This window comes from Stegodyphus dumicola, chromosome 1 (genome assembly GCF_044657685.1).
Source record: "Stegodyphus dumicola isolate Sdum_Otavi_A_Nest chromosome 1, ASM4465768v1".
In the NCBI taxonomy this organism is placed as follows: Eukaryota; Metazoa; Arthropoda; class Arachnida; order Araneae; family Eresidae; genus Stegodyphus; species Stegodyphus dumicola.
This window is the reverse complement of record NC_140768.1, coordinates 65,793,825-65,808,059: the sequence shown is the minus strand read 5'-3', so window position 1 is coordinate 65,808,059 and position 14,235 is coordinate 65,793,825. Positions and strand designations below refer to the sequence as shown.

Sequence of the window (14,235 nt, the reverse complement as noted above, 5' to 3'; positions counted from 1 at the left end):
TCAAGACACTGCCTAAGCAGAAACAACCGTGGATAATATTATAATGTTTCAAATGTTCAGAACTTAAAGCAGATAACCAGAATAACGCTTAGTGCCTTGCAGTTATCAATATGTAAAAACTGTTATTAGTATATAATATTCAACCTTGTTACTCTGGAGTCTTCCCCGCCGTGATGGTATATAATTCCGTTTGGTTCATGTCCGTGGTCGGAAGCTATCATAGCGGTGCACTTACTCTTTGTACACAACATTTCTTGTGTAGATCTTTCCATCATTTTTAAGCTCGCCTTGCAGAGGACAATCACTTATTTTTTATTTTACATCCGTTCTTTCACGGACTCTTGAACCGGCAACATAAAGCTGACTGTGTCCAAATGCAGGCACAGGTAAAAAAAAAATCCCAACATGCTTAAGATGCAGTGCCCTGAGACTGCTTAAGTGCTTAAGCGTTTGGCCCTGAGACTTATTGATGGTCATATCAAAGGCAAGTTTTACAGGATATTGTCTACGACTCAATTGAAACGGCATTCCTGTGCAGTGGCAACTTCACCCCTTTGGCTAGTACAGTTACGCAAGCAACCAATAAACTATTGGCGACAAACAGACACTTAAGCCGCATATATATATGGGGTGAAGTAACATCTTCTCCTCCGAAACGGCTGGCTCCCGGGCTTAGCACACGTTTGGATTCTGGAGGTCTATGGTACGCCATTTTGATCATTCGCGTCTTCTCGGGACTTTAATTAGCCGAGATATTAATTAAAAACTAATTTTCTCCTATGTTTTCCCTACATTTTCTTTTTCTTTCTTGGGTTTTCCCTATTAGAGGTATTTGGCTACGTGCCAATTTTTTTTTCCTCGAATATCTACGGAACGGCACCGATTTGAAATTCGAAACGCGTATCCTCGGATTTTAAAAAATTCTCCGAATCCATCGATACCGTTCTCATCTTCGTACAACTTTAATCGGCCTGCGAAACTTAATTAATTAAAAACTGCGGAAACGTTAATTTCCACGCTCATTTTTCCGAGTGGCAACAATGAACTATCAGCGACACACACTTTAGCCGCTTATATATATAAAAAGAAAAGATATGCTGAAACGCATTTACTGAAATAAAATGTACATTTTAAATTTAATATATTCTACAATACTGACTGTCTGTTGTGTGTTGTGACAAGTTGTAAAGTTATAATTTCTTTTTTGTATTCAGAGAAATAAAGTTTATTTTAGTGGCCTTCGCTGTCAGCTCGTAATCACCCAGTCTGACCTGCATTCAACAGCACATTTACACTAGCGTAGCATAAAGTCATTTTCTTTTGCATAAAAATGATTTTATTCCCATCTACAAATTCGAAGTGTTTCAATGTGTACGGAGTTGCATGTATTTCCCATCTATTCAACACTAACATTCAAATTTTCCCATCATATACAGCCAGACTGCACATGAAACTTTCACAGCCTAGGGCCTAATTTCTTTCTTCAGTCCCTGCAATTGACCAGAATTGGAGTGGAGTCATCTATGAGGAATATGTGGCAGACCCTAATTTGGATATTTGAGATGCCAGAAAGAGCAAGATAAAATTCTTGCTAGAAATGGCATATAAGAGAAGTATCAAAGTAGAGTTAGCATTTCAGTGCAAGTTGCAGCGTAAACGGACGACGCAAAAGTAGATGCAACCTTACATTTATTTGTTTTATTTGTTTTTAAAAATTAACAAAAAATATGTAACTGTCTACGAAATCAAACGCTGGTATTATAGAATTAACTGTATTTTTGTTTTGTGAATCGAAATGGAATTCGTAATTAATTATTGATTTTAAAATTATACGTGAATTATATTTCGTTGTAGTTGTATGTATTTAAATTTTTCTTTTAGTATTTCGCATTTTTCGTTTACTTTATGTCTCTTAAATAATACGTATATATAGGCAGATTTGTTCTCATAAAAACTAGAAATGTCACCCTTGGGAACACCTTTTTTGAAGTTATTATTATTTTAAAAACACATTTGATAAATGAAATGTTTGTATGAATATTTACAAAAATGGACATGTCACATACAGTATGAATAAAAAAATCTCATGATAAACTATAAACACCTGCTAGTTTCCAAATTTTATAAACCCTTTTTTTAATGATAACAGTAGTTAAATGGCAGGCCACAGAACAGCAACACTGAATAATAAATAAAATAAATTGAGAACATTTATATACTTTATTGGAATATTTGTCATTTACTCTTTTTGGCAGAGGATTTGTTTAAACGTTTTTAAGTTAAACGCTAAATACAATGCACTTTTAACTCTCATAAATAGTATATCAGTAAAATTCAATATTTAAAAGTTATCTCTTGCAAAGAGATTTCTCAGTCCACAATTTAGTATACAATTATTGCAGCCACTTAATTTGCTGGGAAATTATGCATTTGCTTATAAAGAATGAAGCAATGAAGGAAATCTGATTTAAAAAAACTGAGTGATTGGTTTATGGGTTCACAGATTCCATATTACTTTTCACCTTTGTTTCGATTATCCATATTTTTGCGATATAATTAAGAGGGAAATGGACGATTTTGTCGAATATATGTATAAAAAATTCCTACAGCATTCACAATTATGTAATTAATTTTCTTGTGTTTTTAAAGTGCTGCTACGCTCCCTGTCACCTTCAAGTGTCTGGAAGAAAACAACAATATCGATTGTCGGGTTACGAGGTTTGTTCTACCCGTCGGAGCAACTGTTAACATGGATGGCACTGCTCTGTACGAAGCTGTCGCCGCCTTGTTCATCGCCCAAATGAACGGTATCACTTTGTCTGCGGGACAGGTCATCGCTGTGAGGTTAGTGTTTTTTATATTTGATCTATGAAAGACTTCCATTAACCTTTCTGCCTCACTTCCATACAAAATTTTATATTATATACTAATCCTTTAAATATACACGGTGCTTCTACAAAACTCTACGAGCATGTGTGTGTGTGTGTGTAAGATAAGAATATGACAGCAAACTTCAAGTTTAAATTGGCAACAGATCCTTTTATCCTTCATTTTAATTTGGACGTTTCCCCTTTTCGTCTTAAAAATAATACAGTCAAAAGTCGTTAATTCGGACACCCATAATCCGGAATGATCTATAATCCGGACCTCAAAGCTAAAATATTTCTGCGCATGCGCCGCATTGACGCATGCGCATAGGCGTTTTACTCGTGCGCCCAAGATATTTACGACTGCGCATATGCGTCTGCGCAAGTGCAGAATACGTTTTCGCGTGCGCGTTTAATGTATAACGGACGGTATAAGCTAAAATTACTAATTATCTATTTCAGTTAATGTTGATGATTGCGTTGTTCCTTAATCTTTGAATTGGATCCGGCTTATTATTTTTTGCAGACTGTAAGAGCAATTTTATAAAAGTAAGCTTGAACTTTCGATTATGTCAAATAGAATTTCCGATGCTGGAGCTCCCAAAGGATCTAGAAAACGAAAGTATGTTTCGATGTCCATCAAACAAAAAAGAATTGCTACAAAAAATGGATAAAGGCATATTCTTTGTTTATCTAACCGTTCCGAAATCTGTTTATCAATTTCACGCTGCTCTGCGCGGGGGGGGGGAGGAAGACGTCCCGGCGCACAATGAACTGGAAGTTGATTTGTCAACACTATCGTTATCTTCAGAGCAGATGTTTTTATTTTATTCGGCTTATAATTCCTTACTAAATGTAGTATTTAATTTCGATGTACTCCGTCTTTGATATGATTTAAATCAAATTCCTCGTCATTATAAATACCACGAATACAAATCAAATAGTTTTCTGGTTGCAATTTTCTAATTTCGGCTATGCGTAAGGTATGCTTTACGCATCCGCGCGTTGAAAGAAATGTTTAATAAAGTAAACAAATAAATATTAGGCTTCTTTTTTGGTAAATTTTGATACCCTTTAGATCATAATTGCTCATTATTTTATAAATTACGGTTTCATATTTTTAATTTTATAATTTCTGCATGCCATCTTACCAGATTTAAACTGATGATCTATAATCCGGAAAAATCGATAATCCGGAATCGCCGAAGTCCCGACGAGCCCGGATTAAAGACTTTTGACTGTATCTATTTATAACATATCAATCTAAGCTGAATCATTTCAGAATTAATCCGCATCGTAAGATCTCTCCTAACGCTGAAATGCAAACAGCTCTTATTCCTCATTGAATAAGACTTCTATTGAAAGCGAAACTCTTTTTATTTCTCCCTCGTTTTTCTTCTGAATGTAAACTTCCCGCTTGTCTGCGTCCAAGTGGCATGTCTCCGCTCGCTTCTGTCTGTCATTCATTGTATTAAGATGTGCTAAGCTTCCAAAGCTGCATTGTGCATATTGCGCACATAACGGTGTGAATCAGATGTTATGTCTGACGAGTTATGTTGCCCACTAATAAAATTATGTTGAATCTATTGCTACGTCTATCTGCAAGTTCATCGTGCTATCCACGCAAAAAGCCTCTCAAAGTTAATAAAAGTAATAAATCATTGCCATTCTATTATAATTATCTACAAATCTCTCTTATATATAAGATAAGAAATATGTAAATCAAAATTATAATTTAAACTAACGATGAACCTTTAATTCTTCCTCTCTGTTTTAAAAATAGTAATAACCTCTCTGCGTTATTTCTAGTTCGATCTTGCATGGCCTGCGCAACGCTGATGACGTAACTCTTAAGAAACTAAAACTTTCGTAACCTAAGCCAAAACTTACCTCTTAACAGCCTGTCGTACTGGATAAATGCGCCACTTTCAGCTTGAACTTCTGTGCTACTTGGTGGCTGTTTCGTTGTGCTCGCTTCCTATCTCAATAATATCAAAAAAGTAAATGTTCTGGAAAGGCACGTTTAGAGTGCCATGTAAGCTGTGGTCACAAATGTGAATTAAAAAAAATGGAATTAAAATTACCTCGACTGCCATGTTTCTTAGATATTACGAACTCAATATATTAGCATACTACGCAATAAGAAGTCTTCCTCTTCAATATGGATCTACGATCTATCGTGTCTAGGTGTTACGCATCAACAATGCTACGTCTTTTTCTTGTTTTCATTATATATACTGAGATGTCAAGAAAACAACTACGTTCGTTTTAACCTTCTACATACATTTTTTGTAATGTCGTAATATTTCTTATTAGTTCAGTTAGTATTCTGGCGAATGGGATGGAATGGGTTGTTTCACGTTCTCTTCCCCCTCCTTATGTATTATGAATACTTGCCAATTCAACTTACGAAGTCCTCCCTCAAGGCAATTCTGCATTTTGCAAATAATCAGCGCGTGCTTTCCAACTGATAAAACAAACAAGCAAAGATTGTTTGTAAGATATATCGGAACGTTTGCAGAAATGAACCCTTAAAACGCTGTTTTATTATTTTCTTTTATTATTTGCATTTCCTTGTTTTCTGAAATCCTTCCAAAAATAATGGAAAATCGTCCTTTGGAAGGAAGATTTCACTTTAGAAACGAGAAAGATTGTTATTGCTAAATGCAAATTCTTGCGATTTAGGATCGGATTAATAAAAGCAACTTAGTTTCTTCTCAATCAGAAGCTTGACGATAGTTGAAGTATGAGAAAGCCAACAAAAATTTGTTATATGTTTGAACCTTTTCTCTCCTAATGCCTGAAAATATTTTCAGAAATCAAATATTTTTATGGACTGTAAGAAACTTCTTTCTTTTTATTTCGGTAAACGTTTTTCATTCATTCCTTCCTGTGAGAAAAAGGGGGCTGTTAAGACTATTAACATCATCTTTATTCAGGATTTCTAGAAGCGAAATTTGTCGGTACGAACCGAATTTTTCCTACTCATGCAGATAATCGCATTATTTGCTTTTGGGTTATAAACAAAACTTCAATTTCCGATAATGCGGTAATGATGATTTAAAATAAAATGAGATTACTGTCTGGGTTTTAATCAAATTCTCGTTGGGTTTTATTTGACAGCTTACGAATCGGTTAGAGCAGATATCAAGTATATAAATTAAAACACAAACTCCATCTAAACCTTTTTGCTTTAACTGGTGATACTTTTAGGGCGAACAAAGTCAAGATCAGGCATTAATTACTAGCATCAATAATCTCTAGGAGGTTCGCTGAAATTACTTACCATCATTTCTTGAACTCTATAGGTACGTAGTATATAACTACAGAAAATGAGTTTTATTCTCAAGTTCTTTCTCTTCAAGTTTCATTTGCACAATTCTTTCAGAGAAATTTAGTCACTAATTCTCTTCAGGGTTATTTTCACAATTATAATCATTGTTTAAGATGCCTATCGCAGCTTCTGTTATATTAATTTTTGTTCAGACTGAAATATTTTGCCAGCCACACAAAAATTTAAGATTAAGAAATAATAGTCATATTTAAGTTCTGTTTCAAATAATTAATACTGATTTTTGGTTTCCTGTATCTTAGAGTGTCGTAATGACAGATAGATAGAACCGTTCCTATCCGAATATCGAGTAGTGAGTATCCCTGAACATGTTAATATTTGTTTGGACTGGTGTCATCGAAAACTGTGGAAAGGGTATAGTTGTCATGAGCAAAATTCTTCGAAAACTTCTTTTCGTTCTTTCTGTAATTCATTGTATTTTAGAGACTAGAATTCCGAGATTTTGCTTAATTAATACGCTTTTATCCTATACCCTACCTTAGAGTCTTTTTACACTTTTTGTAAAGTTTTTTCAGCATTTTTTTATTATTACAGTCCCTCGTTTTTAAATGCCGCAATATTATCAACAAATCACCAATATATGTCGCAAATGTTCGCCGAACGTCCGAAATACCTTTGCATCTTTCTTTCACTTCTTAGGAATTTAAAAATTGCTAAACGTTTCTTGTCTTTTTATAAAAAGGCGACAGAGGTATAAAGATAACATGTAGTCTATTCAGAATGATTTTCAAAGGGTGCAGATTATGGAGCTTTCATGGATAAGACTGCAGACCGTTTGGTAGTTGTTTGAGACATATTTTCGCGATTTATTGATAGTATTATAACTTTTAGATAGTCGAAACCGTAATAATAAGAAGTTATCCTTTTTATCAGCTTGCTTTAGATCTTCAACCTGGACGAAAGAGAAAGGCGAGAAAGAAGGAAATAAAAACCTTTTTTAGGAGTCTATTATTCCTATTTATGATACTTAAATACAATAGAATTTTGTTTTTAGTTAACATGAAGTTAAAAACGATCAAATAATTAAAACAAAAGGGAAACGGCAAAGACATTGACTATGTATCATAATTTGGAAATATAAATAATAATGAGTGTTTGTCACGTGTATTGTATTTTTATTCTAATTTTTTGTATGCTTCGCTGAAAAATGTATTTGATTTCAAAGTTATATACTTAATGTTCTGAAAAAAATATGTTTTAGTTAAAATCAAAAATGTAATTTGGGGAATAAACTGATTTATCTGCAATAGCCATTTTTTTTAAATATGAAAAAACAATTCCTCAAACACATCTTAGTCCCACTCATTTCGGGTAATTGAGGTTTTGTTATATTCAGAAAGATTTAGGTTCTCGTTATATTGTTACAACTAAAAATATATATCTCGATTGAAAGTACAGAGTTATATTATGTACAAATATAAGAGAAGTTTAATTTCTGTTTCCTGGTATACCTGAAGGTCGTAGATATTGAAGAATAAATAACTGTAATTTTTATTAGTGCTTGTGTTAAAACATTTTCGCAGAATATTTATTTAATCTTGTTCCATTTAAAGTAAAAGCGTCAGAAAATTTTTTTAATTACATTATAGCTTTTATTGTCTTTATACTCATGGAGTAAATCAAGAATTATTTAGATCAATTAAATCTGTTTAAACAGAAAACTCAAGTAAATTGAATTTACTACTAATTATAATCCAGACTCTCACTCAGACATTTCTGACAAAATAACAATAAACTTGAATATCCGAGAGATGAAATACCTATATTCTGATGAAACCTGTTTCAAATGTAAATAAACACAATTTTCCTATTGCTAACGATTTTGTTATTACCAAAAACTGGAGTTTAACGAAGAGTTGTATAAGTGGAATTTTTTCGATAACGTATTCTACATAATTCTAGAGCTACATAATTGTTGAGCATGTAGGCTAATCTGTATATCATACTCATTTATCCAAATTAATTCAGTGATTCCTTTTTATAAACAGCAAAAGAAATTCAAAACGTAAACAAATCGATAATAAGTTTAATTTTCTTTAGATTTAAAGAAAAACAAAAATTAAACCGGAGTTCCAGGCAACTGAATTCCAGATTGCTGGAATCTCTACTGTCCTAAAACTGTATTATTTTTTCAGCTTAACTGCCACTGCTGCCAGTATCGGAGCTGCTAGTGTGCCAAGCGCTGGTTTAGTGACAATGTTGTTGGTTCTAACTGCTGTTGGACTACCAACTCAGGACATTTCTATGATCGTTGCTGTCGACTGGCTGCTGTGAGTACTTTCTATTTTCTATTAAGGGAAATTTTTACTTGTTATTTATGTTATGAGGTAGTATAAATTGCTATTATTTTCATATACCTTCTTTCCGTATCTCTCCAACCTTCGAATTCATTGACTGAAATATCAACTCTTAGAAAGTTTAACATAAGAAGCCTTTGTTTCAAAATTGCTTTATTCAGTTTCAAATGACTGTCTCTGAAGTTTAGAAGAATTGTCCAGAACTTAAATGTTGATTTTTAAATATTTTAACTGACTTCCTACAGTTATATGTGAAATGACGAGAAGATATTCGATCCATCCCTAATCATCCTTGCATGTGTTGTACACTGATCCCAAAGTAATTTTAAGCAATTGTTATTAGAATGCAGTTTTAAGTTTATCCGAAAATGCGAGTAATGCTGTCACGTGCATAGTTGCATGCTGTGAAAATCTTTGTAACAGCTTAACAATCGCATTATCCTACTGTAGAGTAAGAAACACAGTGGGTGAAGTAGTATAAAAAAGCGTCTTGATAGTAACGATGATCACAGTGCCTTATTTCTTGCTGGGGTCTTGTAATATGGAAGCTCTATTCCCAAGATTTCTTTGGACATGAATTTTGTACAATTGTTATGCTTTATTTATTCGTTTTATTTATTAATTTTTTCAAACATTAGTGGGTTAAAATACAAACAGTAGGCTGGGAAATGTATAAAATCTTTTAAATAGGTATTTTTGAACCATGATTACGTATTTATTACTTCCACGTGTAGCCTTAGTTGTAGTTAATTAATTTTACTGACCAGACTCTCAGTTATTTGTTCCTAAAGCAGTTGCTACAGTTTTACGTATTTCCTAAAGCAGAATTTTGTAGAACCACATTTGAAAGCACTCTGTGGTGTCTTTGGAATACTATTCACAACTGAGGTAACTCTTACGTAAAAAAGTATTTCTAGGCATTTCTCGCATAACATTAAGCTTCCCAGACCACACCTTTTACGATACACTACTTCAGCGTATTTCTGTATTATTCTCATACATTTTTCATATTCTTAGCTCTAATCATTTCTGTGTTAGAAGACGAGAGTTAGAATGACTTGTTTTATGCTGCCTTTGACGGATCACTTTTGTAGATACGTTGTAATTTTAAAATAAAAAAAAACATAATTTACATTATATATCTCTTAATAAATATAGAATTCAATTCGCGATCATAAGATTCCCACAAAAAAAAAAAAAAAAAAAAAAAGGATGGGCGTTTTAGCTTGCTTCTAGGATAATCTAAACCTCTCAACCTATATATCGCTGAAGAACCTGTGACATAACATTATAACATTTATATTTCAGATATTTTTTACATAAGCATTCCAGTTAATTAGTTCCGTATTTATGTATGAGTGTAGAATTCAATATGAGTATTTTATTCATCAAAATAATTTGTGGAAAATCCTTAGAGATCGTTTGCGGTGCACTGTGATTTCTAGTTTTTATTCTGTTTGAGAAATGATGCATTAGAGACGATATCGTTGAAATATATGTACATATTTATATTTCAAAGTTATCTATCATTAATTATTTTATGGTGAGTAAAATAACTACCACTGGGTTTTATATCCATTGCTGAAATCCGCAGTTCCATATATTTTTAGATTTGATGATAACATTACCCAATAGGTATGGGTATATTTATTGCTCACTTGCTTAAGAGATTAGATTAATATTTTTAAATAATTTCCTATTATATGCTTATTACTTGAAAGAGTTAAGTGCAGCATTTGTTTATTTAAAATGTAATTTAATGAAAAAACAAAACAAATCGAAAATGCTTTACGTATAATGCTCCTATCTGTTTTGCTTATATGTGTATATCATCGAACCTTTCGAGGGCAGTCACAAGACAAGTCTCAGTCAAGGTCTTTTTCATTGTCAAAAATGTGCCTTCTTAATAAAAATGCATTGTTCCTCTGCTCTAAGGGTTCAGGAATTCAGAAACTGCTTGCTAATGCGGAGTATACATCAAACGATGTCCCGTGCCTTCTTGTGTTTGCGCCGTAAAAGGATTATGTATACAGCAAGGACTAAGCTCCAAAGAAACTGCAGTCAGCGATAAATGTTTTCTTATACAACTGAAGAGCCAAAAATCACTATTATTGGCGTACGTAATGCAAGTAACAGAAATATGGAACCAATGAAAGTAAAATGCGGCGGTCCGAAACGCCTATATGAGACAAAAAGTGTCTGGCAAAGATTTTAGATCGGTTATTGCTGCTACAATGGCAGGTTATCAAAATTTAAGTGCGTCTGAGCGTGGTCTTACAGTCGGCGCACGAAAATGGGGCATAGCATCTCCAACGTAGCAATAAAATTTTGATTTTCGCATACGACCATTTCACGAGTGTACCGTGAATATCGGGAATCCGATAAAACATAAAAATCTCCAACATCGCTGCGACCAATGTGTACGGGCTGTGTGTGTATGGCTATCGAGACAACCTTATTAATCCATGGAATCAGAAGGCTGTTGTAGCTGGTGGAGGCTCATCTGTCATGGTTTAGAACGTGTGCAATTGGCGTGATATGGGACCCCTGATACGTCTAAATACGCCTTTGTCAGGTGACAGATACGTGAGTATCCTCTCCAGTCACTTGCACCCAGTCTTGTCCATTGTGCATTCCGATGAATTTGAACATTTCAAGTAGGAAAATGCGACAATGCCCATCTCGAGAGTTGCTACCGAGTCAGGAACATTCTTCTGAGTTTAGACACGTCCATTGGACAAATAGATCCCAAGATACGAACATTATTGAGCATTTTGGGGATGCCTAACAACGTGGTATTCATAACAGGTCTCCATCACCTCGCACTTCTATGGATATGTGGAGGGTCTTGCAGGATTCATGGCGTAAATTACCTTCAGCACGCCTTCAGACATTAGTCGAGTCCATGCCACATGGTGTTGCGGCACTTCTGCGTGCTCGCGGGGGCCCTACATTAGGCAGGTGTACCAGTGTGTTGGGTCATCAGTGTATTTCTTAAATATTACATCGTTTGCTCAGAATTTATCGAACTTTGAGAGAAAAAATGGTGACTTTTGATATATCTGGGGGTTTTCATCTTAAGCATTTATAGCCAATAGGAAATTAAACATAAAACTTAATAATGTTGGATTATTTAATCTAATGAATGCATATATATATAACAGCTATCTGCCTCATCTCCTTCTTATTTTTGACTAATAACACCCAATAATGCCAGGAGAGGATCAGCTTGCTAGCAACCAAGCGAACAATTATTACAAGTCCTGTGATAAGTACTTATAAAATATTCAAACAACAGAAGCTGTGCTTCAAAGTGCTTATGACAACAGACATGCGAATGTCAACGTGAGAAAATCGAATAAACCTTAATACGTTGTTTATATGACGGCGAAATGCGAGTAGAATTTAAATCGTGAACGTCAGACAACAGATTGGTAAATGCAAATATAACTGGACAAAAAAGTATACTGAACTCTGATAGCACTTCGGGTAATAGAAGTCCACGATCTCGTATTTCTCTTTTTTTAACACAAAAATCCAGCAAGTACATTTGAATCGAAATGTATTAAGTGTCCCACTCAGAAAAGCCAGCATTGATGTTGTGATCACTTACGCGCTGATTTATTTAGAATAACTTGGCAAAAATTGGTAGTTATTAAGTTTCAAGCTCTTTCTACAATATGAGTATTGATTCAGGAGATGTAACATGAAGCGTGGAAGAACAACAGTTTTCACTAATGATCATTAAAAATAATTCAGACCTCTTCCTTCTTTTAAAATGCTTTTGACTTTGTCATATTATTACATCATTCATTTTGTATTAGTTTTAGGTTTTAATTCTGATATGCAGATATTACCCTCTTTCTTATGATGTACAGCATTTTCTAATCTTTTTTCCCGCATTTCAGCGACCGAATCCGGACATCTGTTAATGTTCTTGGAGATGCTTTCGGTGCTGGAATAGTTTACCACTTGTCCAAGAAGGAATTAGATCAAATGGATGCTGAACTCGCTGCCAGGGAAGAGGTAGAAATGCTGGATACTCGGAAGTTTTCCATCTCTGCAAGAGGTAGTGTGGGAGATAAAGGTCACTCTAGCAACTTCAAAGGGGGAGACGAAAGCCAAATTTAAGCAGGAAATGTACAAAACTGTAAGCATGTTGTGGAAGACAGGGAAGCAACAAAAATTAAATACTGTGTTTTTTTTTTTTTTTTTTTTTTTTTTTTAATTATTGTATTCCTTTTCTCGAACATATGTTAAATATGATAACCGTATAACGGAAAGATGAGGGGCAAAAAGTTTAAGTGACGCAATCGTCGGATATTGAAAAAAATCCTACGATATTTTGGGTCACTTATGTGTTAAGAGATTATAAGTGACACTCTGTGAGTTGTTTTTCGTATTTTTCTCAAAAATTTTGATTGATATATCCTTTCTTCTATGTCACAGCAGCGCTAAGTCTTCGACTTATCGTTTTAAATATGACTAGTGCTGCCATCTATCACCCTTTTTCGTAATCATTTCATTGTGCCCAGTTGACGCTTTTGAGACGACGGCTACATAAGTAAACCTTTAATATTATTTACGTATCGTATTATGGTAAAATATTTGTTGTATTTTAACATATTGTTGCTTCTTGTGATGTAAAAAATGTTTTATTTTAGTTGTCAGTTGTGACAATAGTAATAAATATATTTATATTGTATATTTAGATATTAAAATTATTCAATAAAGTTGAAAATTATTTTTCTAAAGCAAATTTTAACTTTATCTATCATAAGTGTTAACTTTATCCTATTATTTAAAATTTTTTAACTTTATCTACCATATGTGTTAAAAGAACTTAACATAAGTAATGCGTTTTAACATTTCTATAGACATGTCTGATTCTGAATCATTCGTCTCAAATATATCTTTGATAAATCTTTAGAAACTGAAATGAATTTTATGAAATAAACGACATAATTTTTTCAATTTTTGCTAATCTGCTGACTTTTTATTAATTTTTAAATGGTAATAATTTGAAATAAAACATTTTGTAATTTTCTCAAGAAATTTCAATATTTAATATCGAAAACATTTTTTCACCTAGAATGACCAACTGCATGTAATTTACTCAGAAAAGATGCTTTTTATTACAGAATAGACTTAATAATCATTTCGTATGTGAGTATATGTGTATTTTTCATGTTCGTATTCGATCTTGTAAATAAATGTAGTTGCTAAAATCATTGTAGAAGCAAATTAATCTGTATTTTTCATCTGCTTACCCAATTGTAAAATTAAAAAATTTTGTCTTTTTTTGAAATAAATATTTTGCTCCAAATAGGATTCTTTTTTGAAGGATGATTGAATATAATTACATAGATAGGACCTAACTCAGAACCGTACATTTATAAAATGCTGTAAGCGAAACATTAAAGTGCGTAATTCTTTCGATCCACATTCAGAAACTAAATCATACCCTGTTTATGTAGCGTAATTGCTCCACATTTATGCCTAATCAATATTATACCGACATCATTTCGGAATAATGTCAATTTGTGTAAAAAGTGTAATTCTATTGTTTAATTATATCAAAAGTAGAATATTTTCCTTTTCGTTTTAAGAAAATAAGAAAATTCTTTAAAATTTATTTTAGCTTTTTATATGTTTTTTATTCTTTTCTTCAACTTTCGCTAAAACAAAATTCATATACGCAAAAAACATTTTCCTCATT

General features: G+C 33.2%; 1 protein-coding gene across 3 annotated transcripts in view; it reads left to right on the top strand.

The window, feature by feature from the left end:
- The window catches only part of LOC118189235 (excitatory amino acid transporter-like), a 172,925-nt gene extending 159,083 nt beyond the window's left edge, over positions 1-13,842 (top strand). For all 3 annotated transcript variants that reach the window (XM_035359811.2, XM_035359809.2, XM_035359810.2), the window contains 3 exons: positions 2,650-2,844; positions 8,355-8,489; positions 12,425-13,842. In XM_035359811.2, the coding sequence (XP_035215702.1) occupies positions 2,650-2,844; positions 8,355-8,489; positions 12,425-12,647 (553 nt within the window). In that variant the 3' untranslated portion in view covers positions 12,648-13,842. The remainder of the gene's footprint in view (positions 1-2,649; positions 2,845-8,354; positions 8,490-12,424) is intronic.
- The last annotated feature ends 393 nt before the right edge of the window (positions 13,843-14,235 follow it).